The following is a 21341-nucleotide window of genomic DNA, read 5'->3' on the forward strand; positions in this document are numbered from 1 at the left end:
CAAAGGTGCGCGCGGCGGGGCGCGGCGGCCGCCCGGTAACGGCGGGAGCACGCGGCCCGCGCGGGGAGGGGCCGGGCGGGCCCCCGGGCGGGAGGGGCCGGGAGCCGCCGCAAGAGCCCGAGTGCCCCCGCTCCGCCGGGCGGGCGGGGCTGCGCTGAGCCCCGCGTTTGTTTGCGGGCTGCGGTCGGTGTGTGACACGGTGCGCTGTACCCTTCATGTTGGTTCGATCTGTTCTCGTTGTAGCTCTGATCAGCCTGTCCTTTGGGGGAGCGGTCGGACTGATGTTCTTGATGCTCGGATGTGCCCTTCCCCAGTACAAGTACCGTGCACTCTCCTTCTGTTCTGCATTTCTTTTTTGTGTGTCTGTAGCTTCACAGTAATCCGGCTTCCATAATGGTGGATTGATAAGTTCTCTCTCTATAGGAGACGCCTTAGGTTTTTTGGGTGGGGTTTTGGGGGATTTTGTTTTGGTTGGTTGGGCTTTCTTGGCTTTTACTTCAAAAGACTGGGGTGGGAAAAAAAAGCACCATTCAGGATTTAATTAACCCTAAAAAGTAATGGCAGCAGAAGTTAAACTACCAGGCCTGGCTGCAAACTGTGAAAGGATGTGCTGCCCTGAGTGTCTCGACTGGTGTCCCGCTGTGGCTGACAGGCAGACAGCAGCATCTCCTGAGGTGGGCGGCAAGTGTGTGTTATCCAGGGAAGCACGTGCCTTTTCTGTGGCTGCCTAGTGATAGCTGGGCTGTCAGTGACCATCAGGTGCATCCTTGGCTGTGTCCCACACTGGTAATGTAGCATCTCGAGTAATTGCAGCTGCTATCTGTACTTTCCCTACATTGATTCCTATCTCTTAGCTTTGCGGAGATACCCAGTAGCAGACCAGGTGTTAAGATAGTAAGGCCTATGGCTTTGACTCTTTGCAAGTGAATGCTGATTTTACAGAAAATATTTTAAATTTACTTATTCAGTGTTGAATAAATACTAGATATCCTGTTATTGGTTGTGAATTGCAGTTCTCTACATATATGACTAGAATTCTTATGCCAGCTTTCTCTTGTTACAAAACCATTGCTAGTGGCACAAACGCTTAGGAAGGAGACCCTTATGCGGTTTCCCTTCAAACAATGCAGTAAAGTTTTACTGAAACAATGTGCACTTGTGTTTGTGTGCCTGAGAAATCTAGTCTGGGGCGCTGCAAGCAACAAAGCAAAGTGTTGCCAAATATGGTGGTGTACTTCTTGTAGGTTTCTGCCGGTTGCACTCAGATTTAAAAAAAAAAATGAAAGTCTTGGTTCCCTGCAGTGACTGAGTATGGGCTGAGAACAATACTCTGCTCCATCTGTGCACTGAAAGCTTATTGACAAAATGATGTAAGGGCCCTGTGATGGTATCTCTGCAATTCTTAAGTACAGCTGATAGGATAAACTTGGAGTTAAGCTCACCTTGTGAGGTGGCATTAGATTTAGGCTTGCTTTATGAATATCCTGTTAGTGAGCTCTGCTGCCGTTGAGGTCAGCCGAAGCCACTCACAAATAGTCTGTTGGATAAATGTCAGCTCATTTCAAGGCAAAGGATTTGCCTTCTCTGGGTTTGTCTGTCTTTCTTAAATGGGGATGCTGGATGGGGGAAAGTGCATTGATTTTAGGAGGAGCAGGAAGTAAATCCAGTTAACTAAAACTTTTCTTCTCCTTTCTTTTTCAGCCAGTACTGGCCACTGTTTGTTCTGTTTTTTTACATCCTTTCCCCTATCCCATACTGCATAGCAAGAAGATTGGTAGATGACACAGATGCTACAAGTAATGCCTGCAAGGAGTTAGCAATATTCCTTACAACAGGCATTGTGGTCTCAGCGTTTGGGCTGCCCATAGTGTTTGCAAGAGCAGAACTGGTTAGTAATATTTCAAGCTGTGATTGCTTTTTCATTTTTTTTTCTAGAAAACTTCGTTCTTCGTGTTTGTTTGTTTGTTTTTTAATTGAAGGTAAAGCTTTCATGCACTAAATAATTCTTATAATTCCGTACTTTTGGAACAAGAATAAGAGTTCTTTTGGCAAGAAAAATCAATACAGAAACAGGAGCATGGCAGACCATTGTGATTGCCAATTGCTTCACGTGGTCATGGAATAAAGCCTAACAAAGCAATGCAGAGAAAATGAGACAGAAAATACTGTGAAAACTTAACAGGGAAGTAACCAAATATAGAAGTGTAAGGAATACTTTGAAGACAGTTTGTGGAATAGTTGGGCTAAAGCAGCATGAATAAACAAACAAACAAAAAAAAAAGCATTTTTTTACTGACTGTAAATTATATTGGTGTAATTTTTAAAAACTTCCAGGTTCTCATTACGTACTTCCTGGTATACAGCTTTTCACTAAAATACTTTAAAAGTTCACTTTTAAAGTGGATGTCAGAAGGCGCTACCAAGTCAAAAAACGTGGGGTGCACTTTCATAAATGTCTTTAGGCAAGAAGAGTTCAAATGGGCAGTTTGAATGCCTCACATCCTTTGCATAATCCACTTACTCTCCTGTGAAAACATCCACCTCCTTTTTTGTTGCTGGGGTTTTGAAGACCTTAAATATCTGTTTTTAACAGTCTTACAGCATAGCTGGGCTGCAGATGTGTTTGATGCTGTTGTCTAGCCTTACTCTACATACCAAACCAGTTGAGCCTGCTAGCCTGTGCTTTGAGTACAGCTGGGAGAAACTTGCAGTGCTGCTTGGCTGGCTGTGAATTTGTCAAGTAATTTTGGGTAAACCCAGCCTGCTCGGTGTAAGCACAAGTAATGAGACATTGCCTCTTGCATCATGGACATGTTACTGAACTTTGTTGAGAATGGGACAATAAGATGTTACCTTTTGTCTTGTTAGGGTTCAACTCCAAACGTGTCTAACTGAATTCCCCCTGTTCACAGATTTACTGGGGCGCGTGTGCACTCGTTCTTACCGGGAATACAGTCATCTTTGCTACGATCCTAGGATTTTTCTTGGTCTTTGGCAGCAATGACGACTTCAGCTGGCAGCAGTGGTGAAAGGAAGATAAGAGAACTATCCACAGGCGTCTTGTCATGCAGTGGCCATCCATACAAATGAGAGAATGGGCAATAAAGAGAAGTAGCGTAGCAAGCCTCTTGAGTATTCTAGATGCTCCTTTTGACATTGTTCGTTCTGAGTGTACTACTGTTGCTGACAGGGTTTCTACGTTTTTATGAAGTGGAGAGATGATTGATTTCATTTTTACCTATGGTATGTTTTTAGGTGCTCTCTTGGTTTAAAATTGTTATCCTTCTGTCCAATGTTTTATGTGAAGCTTTAAACCAGGAACAACATTTAAACATAGTTTCAAAGATTTAAACTTGGGGGGTTTTGGTGGGGTTTTTTTGGTTTTCTTTTTGTTTTTTAAGTTAAGCATTAATACTATGTTTCAATTTTTTTTTTTTTAATACCAGGATTAAATTATATACAAGCTGAATGGAGGTAAAAGATTGCCCACCACCATTGCCAATTACCAGATCAATAGATTGTTGTTATATTTTAGCAGAGGCAAGGTGGGTTGGAGAGTACCGGTTGCAGATTTTCTTCTGCCCATACCTCAGACTGGGTGATGAATGTTGATAGCCTTCATTTCAAGAGAAGGCTGAGGAGCAGGTAGAGTTATCTGGGAGAAGAGTCCTAAATTTTAACACCACTAGCTCTTTTACCTGCTTTGTTACCGATTCTGTGGATGTGACATTCAAATACTCTGTAAATGTATTGATGCTGACATACAAAACAAGTGTATTGTAGGGGAAGAGAAAATGATGTTTAAATTCCATTTTTTAAAAAAAGTATCTTTTGAACTCTTTCTATTTATAAGTATTGTATGGTTTTGAAGTTTTATGTCAACTTTTTACCACAAAGATGGTAAAATGTTCATTTATGGAACTACTGGTCTGTGTTAATTTGAAGCATATACAAAACTATTTCCTCCTCCCCCTTTTTAATTTATTTTATACATAGCATATATATATATAAATATATAATAAAACAGCTTTTAAAATGTAGATTAAAACTTTGTGTTAAACTTGCCTGAGTTTTTCCCCCCCTTTTTTTTGGTTTTTTTCCCCCCCCCTCAATGCAGCTGAGGCATGACTTTTTCGGAAGTCACTGGCTGAACTGATGTCACTGACTGTTTTTAAGTTCTTATGCACTATTGGTTAATAAGATTTACTGTTATGTCTGTAACTGTAGCTTGTGTTCTGTAAGATTGCACATGTAGCTTCAAGTATTTAAGACAAGTTTTCTGCATACCTCTCAATTGTCCGGATTTTTTGTTTGAATAAATCTGCCATTAGACATTCCATCACAACACAGTTAATGAGTACCACTTAACCAGGTTTTCCTGTACCATGTGCAGTGATGACCTTGACCAAACTTACTTCTAAACTTTTATTTTTCAATTCTTTAAAAATAAGTCTATGAAACTTAACCATGTAGAATTAAAAGCTGACAGTTGCTTAGGTTTTGCTTAACAGTATGAAAAGGCACAGAACTGCAGGTCTTAGCTGTAGTAGTTGTGTGTGGATGCAAACAAAGTATAAAGCTTGCATATATATATATATATATATATATGTTCATAAATGTATATGGATATATACAAAGTCTGGTAGTAATGGGGTGTGCTCCAGGAACCGGTACTGGCAGGTGGGACCAGCAGGGGTGTAGGTACCTACACACGCTGCTTTGTTAATGTCATGTGTGTGAAACAGAGGAACAAGCAGGTACCAAGGCTCCAGTGCAGAAGCCAGTCCAAAAGAGACAGTATTTCAAGCATAGACAAGTGCTTCACCAGGCTGCCTGTGATGGCGGTGTTTGGAGCTGCACGAGGGCTGTAGGATCATGTGTTTCTTCCCCTTTTTCAGCAAGATTTCCGCACCCAGGCCCCCAGTACAATGGAGGCTTCAGAAAATCTTCCAAACCAGTGGCTAAAGTTGCAGTCCTCTACAGTCCTTACAAAGGAAGAATGCCTAGGACTTGTACAAATATGAATGTTACCTATTTCTTTTTCATGGTCAGGAACTGTTTTCTCCTTCATTCCTGAAGCCACGTGATGCTATTTTCCAGATCACTGGTCATGGAGCTGACTGTGTATGTATCAATGGTGCATTTTTTGTTTGTTAATTGCATTACAGCACTCCCTCCTTGCTTGCACACCAAGTACATGCAGTATTGCTCTGATTTATGAGCGAGACACTTGAGAGGTATGATCCTTCCATATAATATGCACTGAGATTGTGTTACCATCCTTCTAGAGGAAAAAACTTCGAGCGATACAAATTTTAAATAGCAATCTTGAGTTCTGTATGTTTAATCAAAAATACTCTAATAAAAAGAGTATTTTGTTTAAAGTATTAATTGTTCTTTCTCCAATGTGGTTGTCATTCCTGTGGAAGAGATGACACTGGATTGCTCACTAGTCCTTCAGAGTGAGTATTTGTCTTGTTTACCTGGGACTACTCTATAAAGAGGGGCTCCAGTGTCCCAAGTTGCACTGAGCTGACTTTTTTGGTCATATCTCACATGCCAGTTTTTTCTGCAGTTTCTGCTTGGAAGCCAAATCCTGATATATTGGTGGTGTTATACAAAGTGATGGCCACCTTTACCCTGAGTCACACCACGTGCCTGAGAGCATTGTCACAAAGCTTCTTGAATTGTCAGCCTTGGTGCTGTGCCCACTTCCCTGGGGAGCCTGTTCCAGTGCCCAACCACCCTCTGAGTGAAGAACTTTTTCCTCATATGTAGCCTAGACCTTCCCTGACTGAGCTCCTTTCTGTTTCCTTGAGTCCTGTCACTGGGCACCAGAGTTAAGAGGTCGTACTTGCCCTTCCTTTTCCTCTCATGAAGATGTTGAAGACCACAAGGAGGTCTCCCCTCTCTCCAGGCTGAACAGACCAAGTGACCTCAGCTGCTCCTCACACAGCTTCCCCTCAGGGCCCTTCACCATTCTTATGGCCCTCCTCTGGACACTCTCTAACAACTTAATGTATTTTTATACTGTGGCACCCAGACCTGCCCCCAGCACTGGAGGGGAGGCTGCCCCAGAGCAGAGGAGAGCAGAGTGGGACAATCCCCTCCCCTGCCCGGCTGGCGATGCTGTGCCTGATGCCCCCCAGGGCACGCTTGGCCCTCCTGGCTGCCAGGGCCTTTCTGCAGCGCTGCTCTCCAGCCTCTCGTTCTCCCGTCTGTACACACAACCAGGACTGCCCAGGTGCAGAACCCGCACTTGCCCTTGTTACACTTCATACTCGCAGCGTTGCCCGCAGGAGTAAGACCTTGTAGCGCACTGACACAATCACACATCACCGGCTCGGGGCAGGGCGAGAGGAGGCGCCGGGAGGGGCGGGGCTGCCGGAAGGGCACCGGCGCCGGTGGGGGGCGGGGCCCCGCTCGGCACTTCCGCTTCCGGCGCAGCACCGCCCCCGCGACGTGTGTCTGGTCCCGGTGCCAAGATGGCGGCAGCCGCGGGGGCGGCGGCGGCAGCGGCGGGGCTGTGGAGCGAGGTGAACCGCTGCGGCCAGAACGGCGACTTCGCTCGCGCGCTCAAGTCCGTCAATAAGAGTGAGTGCGGCGGCAGCGCCGGCCCCCGCCCCGCGGGGCTGTGGTCTCTGCCCGGGCGCGTTGGCCTTGTGGAGGAGCGCTGCCGTGTGGCGGGGAGTGGGTGGTGTCCGTCCGTAGGCTTCGTGCCGGGAGCAGGGTTGCGGGCAAAGGCTCCGGGGGTCTTACTGTGTTGGGGTAGAGGGAAGAGGGGCAGCCGGGGCCCAGGCTCCGCTGCTGTATCACAGCCATCGGGTGCTTGTGTTGCATCGCGCATCCCTTGCTGTGGGTCAAGCCTTCAAGGAAAACTCGTGGGTTTTCCTTCCGTTTTGATCATGGGAGGAAGGAGGGCTTTTCCCCCGGGAACTGGAGGAGTGGTGTTGTGCATATGGACCAACTGACTTGGGAGCAATAACTTGCTCGGAACGGAGAGTCTGCGTTGAGGTGTGTTGTTTTTGTAGCTAGGCATCCAAAAGGGGATTGCAGTATAAGGCACGTTGTGGTTAAAAGTTCTGTCTTTGCTGCTAGGCAGTAGGGATTCATCTCCTCTCCTAGAAAAGCTGGCATCCGTGAAAAAAAATCAAATAGCAGAACCCATGGCTCTCTTCTAGTTCTCCCTCACTGTCATCCACTGGCAGAAAGTTTTAGCATGTAAAGTGATTCCCCGATGAGAGCCACACTGTTCTTGTGTACCTGCTGTTTTCCTTCCTGTGTATCCTTTACGTGGCACTGGGGCCTTGGCACTGTGTTCTCTGCCTGGAAGTGAAATGCCATTGAAAGGTTTGCCCAGGTGTGTACAGCCCCTTCGGTGCATCCCTCTTCCATACATGTTAGCACAGCGGATGCTTCAGGTAAGTTCAGGATTTATGCTGGATTCTTTTATCTTGATGGGGTTTGTTTCATGATCTGAGCCAAAGCAAGCCATGCCAGGATGCTTTAAGTTGACGTGACCACTGTCTGGGATGGGTTTTTGCAGCTGTAACAATATGAGGCTCTTAAAAAGCTTGAGTGTGTTTGATAGTGAGTTGGATTGTTGTGTTGAAACTGGTTTCTTCTCCAGTACTGCAGATCAACAAAGATGATGTGACTGCACTTCAGTGTAAAGTAGTGTGTCTTATCCAGAATGGGAACTTCAAGGAAGCCCTTGGTGTAATCAATACCCACACTAAAGTGTTAACCAGGTGAGTTATGGTTTGCTGTGCTCTACAAAATATGAAACTCCTAAGTCCTTGAGAAGCTGCTGCAGCTTCAGTGGAGGGGACTAATAAAGCAGCAAAATAAAGAGCAGGATATGCTCAGAGGCATTGGGGTTGGTCTTCTCAGTGACACACTGATATTTGGGAGGAGGTGAGATGGGGTCTGGTTGAGTTTGAGGCAGTCTTAAACATCTTGCTGTTACTGTTGAAGGGATTGTCCCTAACCTAGTTTTCAGCCTCTTTCACGTGCTGATTCTGCTTGTAGGTATGGCTGGGTAGCACAGCTGGTACAAGGGAAGGGGACAGATCTCTCAGGGAGAGAAGTGAGAAGGGAGAAGCCTTGTTGGTGGCAGTGAGCTGTTGGCTCTGCTTGCCTGTCTCACCATACAGCTCTTTGGGGTCCTTTTCTCTGCCAGCCTGAAGAAACTGCCTCAGCTTCTGGGGTGGTGCAAGCCCTTTGTGCATCCTCTCAAAATCAGGACCTCAGAGACAAACTGTGTTTAAGAACAAGTCAAGCTTCTCATTTGTGTCATTAAGATTCTAATTTTATTCCTCATAAGGATGCTCTTTGTGCAGTGACAAGGATGAAAAGTGCTACCCAAGAACTGGCTGGCAGCAAAATTTTTGTATTTCAGTTACTGTTCTTATTAAGGAACTTCCCAGAAAGGTGTGTTGAAGTTATCAGTGTGATGAAACATACCCTTGTTTTTGTTCACATCTGAATAACACATAATTACCCTGTTCACCAATTCCTTCTTACCTGGGACAAAAGGGTTTAATTCAAGTTTTTTAGCTTATTATTTTATTATTTGGTAAGGAGGAGGAATATTTTGTTTTATATTCAACTGGTTTCAGAGTTCTTCCTATAACTTCTTTAGGTTCACTCTACTGTGTGTCTGTTTCTATGTCCTGCAGAGCAAGGAAAGTGGTGGTTCTTGGTCTGTCTTTGAAGTTTTCCTGTCCTGCACTGAGGCTGCTTTGCTTTAATTCTAAATGCCATTAATTTTCAAACTTCCTCAATACTCAGTTGAATCGAGATAATTTTAAATAGGCAAAGAAAAGCTGATTATAAGTGGCCATGGGCATGAACGAAAGGAATTGCTGATTAATTTTCCTTTGGCTTAACTGGTAACTCAGGGAGTAGGTGGAACATAGCATTCAAGGCTCTGCTTCTTTGGGAATGCTTCCCTGCTGGTGTGAGCTTCCTTTGAAGCCAGTTTTATGTTGGCAAAAGCAAACCCTTTTGCTGCAGTTCTGCTGTGATGATATTTCAAAATAGGTTAATGTTACTTTTGTCTTGGTATCAGCCTGTAAGTGGGACTGTGTTTTAGACCTTTTCCTTTCTTTCTGTGAGTCAATTATCTTTAAAAGTGTTCTGTGACAATAGTTCATTGCAATGTGATGCCTTCTCCTTAAGAAAATGTCACAGAATGAAGTCTGCTATTGTTTTACCTTTTAAGCATTTGATTAGCGTAATCAATAGGCAGCCTGGAGCAGAGAGGATTTGGAATGCTATGTGTGTGGAAATGCCATTAAAAAGGAACCCTTTTTTTGGATGAAGTTTTGATACGCTTTCTCTGTTGAACACAAAGTAGATAGAAGATACTTTCAGTGCACAACAGATACATAATTCAGTAATCTGGGATCGTGTCTTTAGATTTTTGGTTATGTAGCAGTCTGTGACTAATTAGGGCTGCTTATGTGTGGGTGAATGCTGTTGAATGGAAACTAGTGCATGCTGTCAGCCTTTGTCTTGTCCTTGCAGTGATGTTATTGCCTTTGAGAAGGCCTACTGTGAATACAGGTTGAACCGTATTGAAAGTGCTCTCAAGACCATTCAGAGTGCCAGTCAGCAGACAGACAAACTGAAGGAGCTTTATGGACAAGTGGTAATTAGAAGCTTTTCTTCCTGGTGGGAGTTTCATATGCTGGATGCCTTGTCCCTCCTTTAGTGGGGGGCAAGTATGGGGACAGAATTTCCTTCTCTGGCTTGAAGGTAAGGACAGGTACGGTTCCAACTGCTCAAAGTTCTGTGGAGCTTCAGTTGCCTGTTTCTGGAGATAGAGTCATCATCTTATTCCCACTGAACCAAAACAATACATCTGTGACTTCCACTCCCTTCCTGGGTCTGGCTTGGTATTAGCCATCTGGTTGAGGAAGAAAGAGATCTGGTGGGATTTGTTAGTGTTTCAGCCATCTGTTTGCATTAGATATGTCTTCAGGAATGGTTTGTGGGACCTGACATCTCAGGCATTAAAAGCGATGCAGAAAAGAAGTTTTGCTTTTTCCTCTCATTTTTTCCTGGTTGATCAGAACAGTTTTGTGAAGAATTGGCTATCTTCTCTCAGCTGCATGAAAGACCATTCATTTAATTTCTTTCTTAGAGAGGCGATCTAATTTGGAAGAAGGCTATTTGAGGACAAAACTGAGTAAACTGCTGCTTTTAAAGAAGCTGTTTTAGGAGTAAGAGCTGTGTCATATTTGTGCAGGTATCTGGTGTCACTGCTTGAGTCTTTGCAAGTACAGTCTGTATAGTTTGCCCCTAAAAGGTAGATGCAAATGTTAGTAGTGTTCAGCTTAAAACATATGATGCTCTGCTGCCCCCAGTCCATGGGGAGGGAGGAGGGAGGCTGTAGTTACCAGCATGCCCAGAAAAATACTGTTCTGAAGGCTAACCCCTTTCCTTTCTCAGTTGTACAGACTGGAGCGTTATGATGATTGTCTGGCTGCATACAGGGATCTCATCCGCAACTCCCAGGATGAGTATGAGGAGGAGAGAAAAACCAACCTCTCTGCTGTTGTGGCAGCACAAAGCACATGGGAGAAGGTGGTGCCAGTAAGTGAGTATGTGTGTCTATGGGTGTAAGAGTGAGAGCCAAGGAATAAGGGATACAGATTGTATTGAACTGTAGATATTGAACAGGACAGAAATGTGTTCCTGTCTCAAAGATTTCTGAGTGTGTTGAAGATCACCTAGTGGTTTTCCCTGTATGGAGGAATAAATGTTATTGTTCATGAATTACACTTCACCTTTGATCTCTAGAAAGCTTGTACTATTAGATGTTACAGCAGAACAGGAAGTAGATTTTCCTGAACCTGCATTAGCAGAACACCTGTGGTGACTAGTACTTTCCTCTCTCATTACCCTCTTGCCCAGGGTTAAAGCTAATTGCTCTGATCACCCAGCCGTGCTTGGGAACATTTTTGTTAAGAACAGTGCAGATTGTAATGTTTTGCTTAGAAATCCTTGTCCTTGGATGTGTGCACAGCGTGCTCAGCTATCTGCTCAGTGCTGTGGATCCACTTTCTAGTTCTCTAGAGCAGCAGTTCTTACCTGCCCTCTTGCACCAGCCTAAGTAGTCCTCATGTTCAGGCTGGAGTTCCCTTGCTGCCTTGTCAGTTGCCTCCAACTTCGTGCAGTGTGAGGGAAGAAGATCCTTTGTGCTGCAGCTTACTTGCCAGGTGTGTGCCCTGTTCAAATTGCCTCTTAAATTTATTTTGCAAGGATTAGTTTGAATGTACAGGAAATCTCTAGTTTGTGTCCATTGCCTGTCAAATCTGTACCGATCAGTTGGTGTTTATGCAGTGTTATATTTGTTTTTCATGCTAGGAGGATTTAGGCCTTCGAGAAGCTACCTACGAGCTGTGTTATAACAGTGCATGTGCGTTGATTGGGCAAGGAAAGCTGAATGAAGCAATGAAAAAACTACAAAAAGCAGAAGGTAAAAGCCTGGTGAGGTGAGAGGGAAACTTTGTGTGATAGAAGTAGTTATTTGCTCTCTGTAGACGCAAATCAGAGGAAAAGAGGTTTTGAGAATTTAAAAACTGACCAGCAGCAGGATTTGTTGCAAAGCTGGTGTTTTTGTAGAAGTGTTCCTCTGCAGCTCTTTTCCAGAGCCATGCAGCATGTACCATCTCCTGGCTCTCCTATAGCCCCCTGATTTGTGTTCAATAACTTTGAGCAGTTTTTTGAAGCAGGATATAGAGGTGGGTGTAATCTCTTCTCATAAGCATGAGATGTCTAATCTGTTCTAACTCCTGATTTTGTTAGTATGAGTATGTATTTAAATACATGCTATAAAAGTTCAAAATACTTCATGGTATGAAATCAGTATAAGCCAGTAAATGAGCTTTTAGCAAAGAAGATTTTTTTTTTCTCTGGGATGAAAGGGGGATTCTGTCTGTTTAAAAAGCAGGTTGGGAAGAGAACTAGGAAGGACTAGTTCTGTTTGATCTAATTGGTCTTGCAGATGAATAGGTCAGTTCTGTGTCAGTTTTGATGAAGAATAACAGCTGTCCCATACAACTGATAAGCGTGTGTAATTTGAGCCTATGTCCTTTGATAGTAATCTTTTGGAGAGCAAACAAGTGATATTCTGGTGAAGTATGAGAAAGTTAAGAACTGACTAGTATGGATATTGAAAACTAACAGAATTGATGCCACATAAAGGGTGATGTAAACTGAATATTGCAGGTTTGCAGCACCTAACTCACAAGACAGTTGCAGCTGAGTGATCCCTATGGGAAAAATCGGGAACTATATCTAAGGAAATTTGCTTAGGAGAGAAATTGAGTGTCTGGGAGGGACAGTATCTTCTGTGCCCTTGATATTTCTTCCACATCATTTAGTTTGCTCCCTCATACTCAGTCCCATCCATCATCAGACTTGTAGTGCTGCAGAAGTTTCAGGGATACATGAAAAAGTTCTATGTTCCCCCATGCTTCTTTCCTGTTTTTTTCTCCCTAAAGCCTTCTAAATTGTGTGTTTTTTCAATTTCTTTTTCCTTGCAGAGCTGTGCCGCCAGTCACTGTCAGAAGACTCCGTAAGTTCTTGATGTTCTCGAGAGTGTTTACTTTGCAGCAGCAGGAGCGAGGGTGCAGTCACAAAGTGCAGAGAGCCAGAGGAGAGCCAGTGCTGCTCTGCTGGTACCAGCCTGTGAGGCTGGGGCAGCCGTCATGGCTATTGCAGGAGGGCAGCTGACGCTGCAAGCTGTTTGCTGCTGTGCTCCTTGCATAGTTGCCTGTTCTGGGGCAGGTAGAAGGGTACAGGTTGTGTGAAACCTCCCTGTGACCTACCCCTGCTAGGGATGAACACTTTGAGTGGGTGGTGACAAACAGGGAATTTGTAACCGATCGTTGCAGAGGGGCAGATTCAATGTACAAGTTAAGGTTATCTTCAGATTCTCACTGGAGTAGGTGAAGCTTTCTTTTCTCCCAGTTTAGCTCAGATATGCTTCTGTTTGTGCTGTGGCTACAACCTTCACCTGTGGCAGCTGGGGTACTTTGCCGCTAATACTGCCCAGAAATGCTCACAGACGTTTGCCAGCAGAATGCTGAAGCCAGGGGCAGAGAGGTGAGATAGCAGCTTTTTGCTTTGATTTTCCTTCAGGATGTGACAGAGGAAGACATTGAGGCTGAACTGGCTATTATTCATGGTCAGATGGCTTATATCATGCAACTGCAGGGGCGTACAGAGGATGCTCTACAGCTCTACAATCAAATAATCAAGTTGAAGTAAGGAGGTTTTTTTTTCAACAAATGCTCAGCCTTCCATCTGTGAGAGACCGCTGTTCAGTAACAGTATGCTTTCTGCTTTTCTTATTTGCAGGCCAACAGATGTAGGACTCCTTGCTGTCATTGCAAATAATATCATCACAATTAACAAGGTAAAGAATTTCATTGCAGTTACTCAACTTGCTTCTCTGCTTCTGTAGAGGGAAGGGAGATAATCAGTAAAGACATTTTCTTAAACAGTAGTTAAATTGCAAACCCAGGGACCTTTTCTTCTTCGAGGAATGTAGTGAAATCTTCTCATGATGTGCAATTTCCCCAGGACCAAAATGTCTTTGATTCAAAGAAAAAGGTGAAGCTGACCAATGCAGAAGGTGTTGAGCATAAACTCTCCAAGAAGCAGCTCCAGGCAATTGAATTCAACAAAGCTTTGCTTGCAATGTACACTAACCAGGTAGGGGAGACTGATCTGCAGTTAGTAGCTACAGATTAAATCCACGGGACTTTGACTGGGCAAAAATGGAGATGCAGCTGTTCTGTGTCAGAAGATAAGGCCATTTGGTTTAGGCACATAAGTGAGCAGAAAAACAAAATCACCCCTGCAAACACAACTCTCTGTTTAGTGACTTGGGTATTGCTATAGGGAAGGGATATGGGGGTTCTTAGATGTGTCTGAAGTGCCACTAAGAGGACTTCATCTTGGTTCTGTGTAGTCATTTCAGGGGAGTCATCACTAGTATCTCTTCTTAGATACTGTTGGTTTCTTAGCCCTGTGTAAGGTGCTCGCTGAGGTTGAGAAAAGTGTATTCTCTCTTCCCACTCCTCAGGCAGATCAGTGCCGCAAGCTGTCAGCAAGCCTGCAGTCCCAGAGCCCTGAGCACCTGCTCCCTGTGCTTATCCAGGCAGCCCAGCTGTGTCGTGAGAAGCAGCATGCAAAGGCTGTAGGGCTTCTGCAGGTAGGTTAAGAGAAAGTTGGCCAAGCTCCATTTAAACTTGTGCTTTGTGTTCTCCTGTGCTGTTTTGCCTTAGTATGTTTTGTTTGGTTTCAATTTCCAGGGGTATCTGACTCCTTATTTTGGTTTGGTCTAATGCTACTGGAAAGCCTTCGCACCAATTGAACAATTCTGCTTTTAAAGGGAAATAGTTCCCTTACACCTCTGATTTTTATGCTTAGGAAGCTGTAGTAGACTTCTAGGGTGAGCAGTAGGCTTTGTTGCTCTGCTTACACCCTTTTTTTTGGAGGGAATGAGTGGCCTGGGACAGAAATCTGAAAGGGCAGACTTGGGGGTCCTCCTCTGCTGTGTGCTGAAGCCTGCCTGTGCTGGAAAGCTTCTTTTGGCTCTTGCCAGCTTGCTGTGACTGAGCATGACATATGATTCACCAAAGCAGCAGCCTGCTGCCCACGCACAAGTTGAATTGTTGTTTCTTCTGACTCTCAGGACTTCGCAGACCAGCACCCTGCCAATGCAGTTGAGATCAAGCTGACGATGGCCCAGCTAAAAATTGCTCAAGGTATCTAGTGTCCTCTTTTGTTGGGAAGTGTCTGCACATGATAATGGTAGAAGGGATAAGAAAATCAGACTTCAGGGCAATCTTTGCTGCAGTCACTGTTGTGACAGGGGTGCAGAGCAGAGATACTTTCAGATATTTAGCTATGGTAGGATGCTTATAGCTTAATGCTGTAGCTATATAGCTTAATGCTTATAGGTTGATGTCTGGATACACAGGCTCCACAGATTGCTGGCAGAAATGCCCTCAGTCTCTGTGAATGATATGGCTGAATCTGTTCTGGGGCAGGATAATTTTGGGAGCAGTGTGGGGCTCCACAATGGTACCATTCCTGTATGCAGTCGGGCAGCACAGACTTGAGCCTGAAGAGAACTCCCTGGTAGCCAAAGCTTGCTCCTGAACCCTTGCAGGATGTGGCAAGGGCAGAAAGGTCCATTGTGTGGAGGCTTATCCTTAATTCCTGGAACGGGGGAGATGTTGTGAGAAGGGGAATTGTTCTGTCCCCGTTGTTTACCTTTGGCTCGAAGTTCACTGGTGGGATCAGGTGTTGTGATGCCATTCAGAGTGTGTTCTTCCTTGTCTCTCTTCTAGGTAGTGTTACCAAAGCCTGCATGATCCTGAGGAGCATAGAAGAACTGCAGCACAAGCCTGGTATGGTAAGCAAAACTCAGTCTGAACTGTGTTTTCACAAGTCTCCCTTGTAGGAGAGCTTTGCACTGCCTGCTCCTTTTTGCCTCTTCCCCGTGGTTTCCACTTGACTTGAAGTGTCTACAGGGATTCTGAGCCCATCTTCCTTGTCTTGGACAAAGGTGGTATTGTAACTTGCTTCAGGTAGCCTGAACGTAGCCACAGAAGTACTCTGTCAGAGAATGCTCTCTGCCAGTGTTCCCGCTCCCTGGTAATCTCGTAGTCCTGCATGTTGCCTGGATTTACTTGCATAACATGACTGGAGCAAACTGCTGGTTGCTGGTATGTACTGTTGGGACATTTTAGAAGCATCTTTAGGACAAGAGGCCTTAGGGGGAAAGTACTGTGTTCCATCCCTGCAGCATCACCCTGGTCTGCATGCTTATCCACACCTGGTATTCAGAAAACCTTGATGACCTTGTAAATGCTCGCATGTTCAGCATAAGCATCTTGAACAGGGGCTGATAGTTGTGGATCTGTTCCAATTTTAAGTGTGATGATCAAAGTAATTTATAGGGGCAGTTAACAGTAACAGCTCCTTTTCCTGGATCACCTCTACTTGTGACTGGGAGGTTGGCAAATGGATGGTATCCTTATCATCTCTTCAGTGTTGATTTCTTTTTTCATAGCTCTTACAACAGAGAATGGGGGATGAAAAAGATTTTCTAATGAAACTGAGTCCTGTGATAAGCAAATAAAGTGCCAAGACAAGAATCCTTCTGTGAATGCAATCTTAGGCTTGTACCACAGGAGAAAGATGATGGGGATGTTCCTTTGGGAGGGACTCGGGTAGGAAGATCTGGCCTGGGTATCCTGCCCCTTACCACAGCTGTTTTTTAGGAACAGAGCAGAAAGCTCACACTGACTTTACTTTTGGGAAATCCCATCATTTAACTGCTGAAACTCTGGCTACAGACAATTTGCATGAAGATCTGCTATATACTGCTCTTGAATGTTTGCAGGTGTCTGCGCTGGTGACAATGTACAGTCACGAAGAGGATATTGACAGTGCAATTGAGGTCTTCACACAGGCTATCCAGTGGTATCAGCAATACCAGGCAAGTCAGACCAGAGGAGCTAATGTGCAAGAATCTGTCTTGGTATTACCTAGCTAGTCCAATTCAGCTTTTCCTGTTGATGTGTAGCCCCAGCAGTTATCCAGTTGGGGGTTTGGAGACGGGTGAGCTCCTGTTTTGTGAGCATTTATCAATAATACATTATTTTAGATGTGTTGCAAATAGGGAGAAGCAGCTGCTGTCAGATTAGGAGAGTGGCAACAATGGATACCCAAATGTAACAATCAGGACTTCTCCCTGATGGGAAAACATGGTGGAGCAGCAAACTGCCTTGTCGCATGCAGTTCTGCCTCACTTCCCAGACTGCAAAGGTGGTCTGCTTTCTGCATGACAGGATGTTCACTCAGTTCTCCTTGGCCAGGCCTCAAGGGCATTAAAGCCAGCTAGAGCTGGGCTCCATGCTGTGATGATAAGGATCTAATCATGGCTGCTGTGTCTTTCAGCCAAAGTCTCCTGTCCATTTGTCACTGATAAGGGAAGCTGCCAACTTCAAACTAAAGCATGGCAGGAAGAAGGAAGCAATCAGCGACTTGGAGGAGCTCTGGAAGTGAGTTGGGTGATTGCTGAGCAGCAGGTCTCCACCCAGAGTCCTCTGCAAGCTGTCTGATGGCAGGCAGTGTCTGACAATTGTAGCTGTCCTTTAGAGTTGCTTTTGCACAGGGGCTTCAATGCAAGGCCGTATTTTGGAAGAAGGGGAGATAATTAACTTGATCTATAGTTGATGTTCACTTGAAAACGTGGTAGACTTGTCCCAGAGGCCTCTTGTGTGCAGTGAACATTGCTTTGGGGACTGGAATGCAGTTTTTTCTAGTGCTACATAAACACGGATGTCTAGGTTTTAGTTTCTTTTGTGCACTTAATGGGATCTTTTATTGGAGGGGAGTGTTAGCTTGCCTTTGCTACTGAGTTTTTCATCTTTCATTGCTTGCTTCATGATACTGTGAAGTTGTCTACACCTCCCTTTGTCCACACCAGCGATGTTTGCTGCGCTGGAGGAGACCACATACTAATAAGCCTGTCCCCACAGATAGCAACTGTGCTGCAGCAGCAAGCACTGCCTGGTGTTACCAGTCTTTGGGATGAGCAACATTGGTAACTTGGTCCTTTTCTGTTTTGTTTTGGTTTTTTCTTTTCTCTACAAAGGCAAAACCCAAAAGATGTGCATACCCTGGCACAGCTCATCTCTGCCTATTCCCTGGTTGACCCTGAAAAAGCTAAAGTGTATCCTTTTAATGGTGGTGAAAGAGGTGTTTGGGCATTGCTTCCTTGGACTTTCAGCTGTGTGGGGACTTCAGACCCACTCTTACCCAAAGAACAGCAAGGAACCTCTCCAGAACAGCTACATATCCAGGTCAACTTGTCTGGAGCTACATTATTTCTCCAATTGGCTTCATTACTGTGATATCTCAGGACCCTTTTATCTTTGGCCTCCTTCTCTTTGAGAATTAATAAGACAAGGTAGAACCAAAAATAAGAGCACCTCCATCTTTTCTGTCGGAATCTTAAATCTATGGTAGTAAGGCAGGACTGATAAAATGTGGCTAAGCTCTTGCTCACCCAAAATATGGTTGACATTCTGCTTTTGTCAGCTGAGCCACTTTCACAGGAAGTTGCTCCCTCTGTCCCCACATTAAAGAGGGAAAAATGAGGCAGATGGTGATTAAGCAGCTCATCCCAACTTGTGTAAAAAGCTAGTGAGAGAGATGGAAATAGGCCTGTCTGGTGTCTGCATTGCTAACAGACAGAATTTATTTAAGCTGAAGTTGTTTCTTGGTGTCTGGAAGAACATGGGTGTTTATCCTTGCTGGTTTGCATCCCTGAACTCTTCCCTTGCAGTCTTAGCAAACACTTGCCTTCCTCAGACACCATGTCACTGAAAGTAGATGTTGATGCGCTGGAGAACTCCCATGGAGCAACCTATGTTCGGAAGAAAGCTGGGAAGCTCACTGGAGACAACCAGCAGAAGGAGCAAGGGTAAAGCAGGCTGCTATATTGTTTATTTTGTTTTCTTGCTATAGCTCTGGTGCATCCTTCTTTGGGGTGGTTCAAGAACCACACCTGGTGTGGTAATTGCTGCAGAAGGCAGGCTGGTGCAAAGGGAGCCTGTTATTTAACTGCAAGGAGCTTTATGTAGCAGCATACCAAGTTCTTAGAGAGATGTTTTAGGTTCTGCCAGAGCTGGTTTTTAGTTGACTTGTCTGCTCTGTCTCTGCTGTGTCACAGTGTCTTGTTTCCCTTTCAGACAAGGCGAAGTGAAGAAAAAGAAGAAAAAAAAGAAGGGTAAGTTGTATTTCCTAGCTGTTGACATGGCACAGCTCCAGAGAGCTCGCCAGGTTGTTTCTTCAAATAGCCAGCCTCCAGGTCCCTAGGAGCTAGAGCCCTTTGCTAGGACTGGGTCTCTGGGAACCTGGATCTTCATGATAGCTTGTTTGGTTGGGGCATTTTACTGCAGAAGTGAGAGGAACACCCTGATAGGATGATGTAGTTGCTGGTCTCTTTGCACTGCCTGTTTATTGACATCCCATGCATGTCCCTTGGTGGTGCCTCTAGTGTGTTGACCCCAGTCTCATTTCCTGGCACTGGATGTTCTTCAGGAAAGCTGCCGAAGAACTATGACCCCAAGGTGACTCCTGACCCTGAGCGGTGGCTTCCAATGCGAGAGCGGTCCTACTATCGTGGACGGAAGAAGGGCAAGAAGAAGGATCAGGTTGGCAAGGGGACTCAGGGTTCAACCACAACTGGCTCCTCTGAACTGTAAGTACCCATTTTGCAAGGATTGATATGGAGATTCACTCCTGGGCAGCTGGGAGGGCTGTGTTTGTGTTGCTCTGCTGCAGCTCTGTCACCACACCACCTGCAGGTAGCACAAGTGACATTGTACTTTGCTGCTTGAACCTGCTACCCTCTGTTCTCCCTGGAGATCCCTATAGGTTCCTGAAAACCAGTGTGATAAGATAGCCATACTTGAAGTTGCCAGTGTGCAAGTAAAATTCCCATAGTCTTTAATGTGCTTTTCCTAGCTTTGGTAATGAGATGATTTTGCATGCTTTCTCTTGAGCAATTTGCTTTCAAGTCTTTTGGCAGCTGCAGAACGTTAGCCATGATTTGAGAAAACACTATACTTCCTTCTAAGCTGACACTGATTATTTGAGCTGGAATCAAGAATTACCATTAGTAAGAAGCCTGACAGCAAGATGGTGTCTTATTAGCATCTGAGAGGAAGAATGCTGGGTTTGCACTGCCTAAGAGTGGGACCTGAAAGGCTTCTTGTGTGTTGCATGAGCTGTCACATGTCTATTCAAGAAGAAAGTTAGCCTTGCTTTCACTGTCAGGGACTTACGCTGTCTAGTGAACATCAACTGGGAGGTGATTGCTGCCCTTTGAGACATGTTCCTATCCTCCATCAGCTCCTTCTGTATGTTGGAGCTATTTAAGATCTTGCATGAGTGCCCTCCCATACATAATGCTACCTAATGGGGCAGCTGCTGTTTTTCACTGCCAGCTCCCTGCATTAGTACCACATCTTGCAGGTGGTTGTGAACCCACACGGTGTCTTTTTCTCTTGCCTTCCTGCAGGGATGCCAGTAGAACTGCCAGCAGCCCACCTACCTCCCCTCGGCCCGGCAGCGGGGCAGCTGTATCGGCTACAAGTAACGTCATCCCTCCCAGGCACCAAAAACCCGCGGGTGCTCCAGCCACCAAGAAGAAACAGCAGCAGAAAAAGAAGAAAGGGGCTAAAGGAGGGTGGTAAAAAGCAGGATGTGTAACCTCCCTCCTTCAACAGGTGATGCTGGTTGCAGAATAAAGGTCAAAAGCAAGTGCTGCCGAAAGACTCTTGGCATCTGGATCTCTGTCCTGCCTGTCAGTGGTCTGGGGGGAGATGGGCTGGTATAAGTGTCATGTGTCTGCTTTCCAAGTTCCCTTCCTCACATTTGCCCCCACTGTGACTTGGGTTGGTTGCCATCAAAGTCAAATGTAGCCCCTAAGAAGAAATCTCTTTCTGTGTTGCCAGACATTTAAGAGATATGGGATAAACAAGAATTTCTTGAAATACAGTTTCATGCTCCTCCTGCATATGCCAGTTTAGGCCTTTAGCAGATTTATCTATGCATGATGCAAGAACTGGTCTTTATGTCAGTCCTTGACCACCAAAGAGCCAAGGCACAAAGCATCTTAGAAAACAACATCAGGGCTTTATTATAACAGGATAAGATAATCTGAAGGGGGATAACAAAGACTGGTAGGAGAAAGCATGGTGAAATATATAGCAGCGGATTCAGTGTCCCATTTTCTGCAAGCCAGCTGCCATATTCTAAAGGGCTTGGCAAAACAAAGGTGAGTGGAATGTGTGTGGTTGTCTCAAGTGCCCTTCCTCCTCCTTTGGCCTTGACCCTGTGTTTCTTAAGTCGTAGGTGTTGGGCTTATAAAAATAAATTAAGAGTGGTACAGCAGGAGGTCGGCTTAAGCTCGGTGACTCTGGAGAGGGACTCCGAACAAAAGAAAACCCCAAGAAATGATACCTTTGAGACTGTAAGTGCCCACCCTACATGTGCCTTGCACGTGCCTCTTGGCCCAATGGTTATTTTGGTCTGGATCTTTAACACCTTATTGAGGTGTTTCGCTGTGTCTGTGCAGGAAGGCTGTTAATGGTTCTTGGGAAGTTGCCGCTTTGCTGATGGTTGCTTCCTTATCTTCTGGTGCACCTGCTCACTGGCAGAGCATGGGAAACGAAAAGAGCCCGAGTCAGGATAAACATACTTACCAATAATGAAAATAGCAGTATGTTATCAAT

General features: G+C 45.0%; 2 protein-coding genes across 2 annotated transcripts; both read left to right on the forward strand.

Annotated features, from left to right (window-relative positions):
- The first annotated feature begins 171 nt into the window (after positions 1–171).
- Positions 172–5387, forward strand: LOC121672660 (leptin receptor overlapping transcript-like 1). Its single transcript, XM_042045402.1, has 3 exons — positions 172–319; positions 1702–1888; positions 2913–5387. The coding sequence occupies exons 1-3, from the start codon at positions 216–218 to the stop codon at positions 3027–3029; spliced, it is 408 nt and encodes a 135-aa protein (XP_041901336.1). The 5' UTR covers positions 172–215; the 3' UTR covers positions 3030–5387.
- A 1050-nt stretch (positions 5388–6437) lies between these two features.
- LOC121672659 (signal recognition particle subunit SRP72) lies at positions 6438–20382 on the forward strand. The gene is made up of 19 exons (XM_042045401.1): positions 6438–6594; positions 7631–7751; positions 9532–9655; positions 10459–10602; positions 11377–11488; positions 12558–12589; positions 13156–13280; positions 13375–13432; positions 13600–13731; positions 14105–14233; positions 14717–14789; positions 15378–15442; positions 16436–16531; positions 16993–17096; positions 17693–17770; positions 18386–18523; positions 18792–18829; positions 19144–19303; positions 20126–20382. Exons 1-19 carry the CDS (start codon positions 6486–6488, stop codon positions 20298–20300), a joined length of 2013 nt encoding a protein of 670 aa, XP_041901335.1. The 5' UTR covers positions 6438–6485; the 3' UTR covers positions 20301–20382.
- Positions 20383–21341: the final 959 nt, after the last annotated feature.

Source organism: Corvus kubaryi, unplaced genomic scaffold (genome assembly GCF_017639235.1).
Source record: "Corvus kubaryi isolate FWS band 111438036 unplaced genomic scaffold, C.kubaryi_AGA036_p1.0 64814, whole genome shotgun sequence".
Lineage (NCBI taxonomy): Eukaryota > Metazoa > Chordata > Aves > Passeriformes > Corvidae > Corvus > Corvus kubaryi.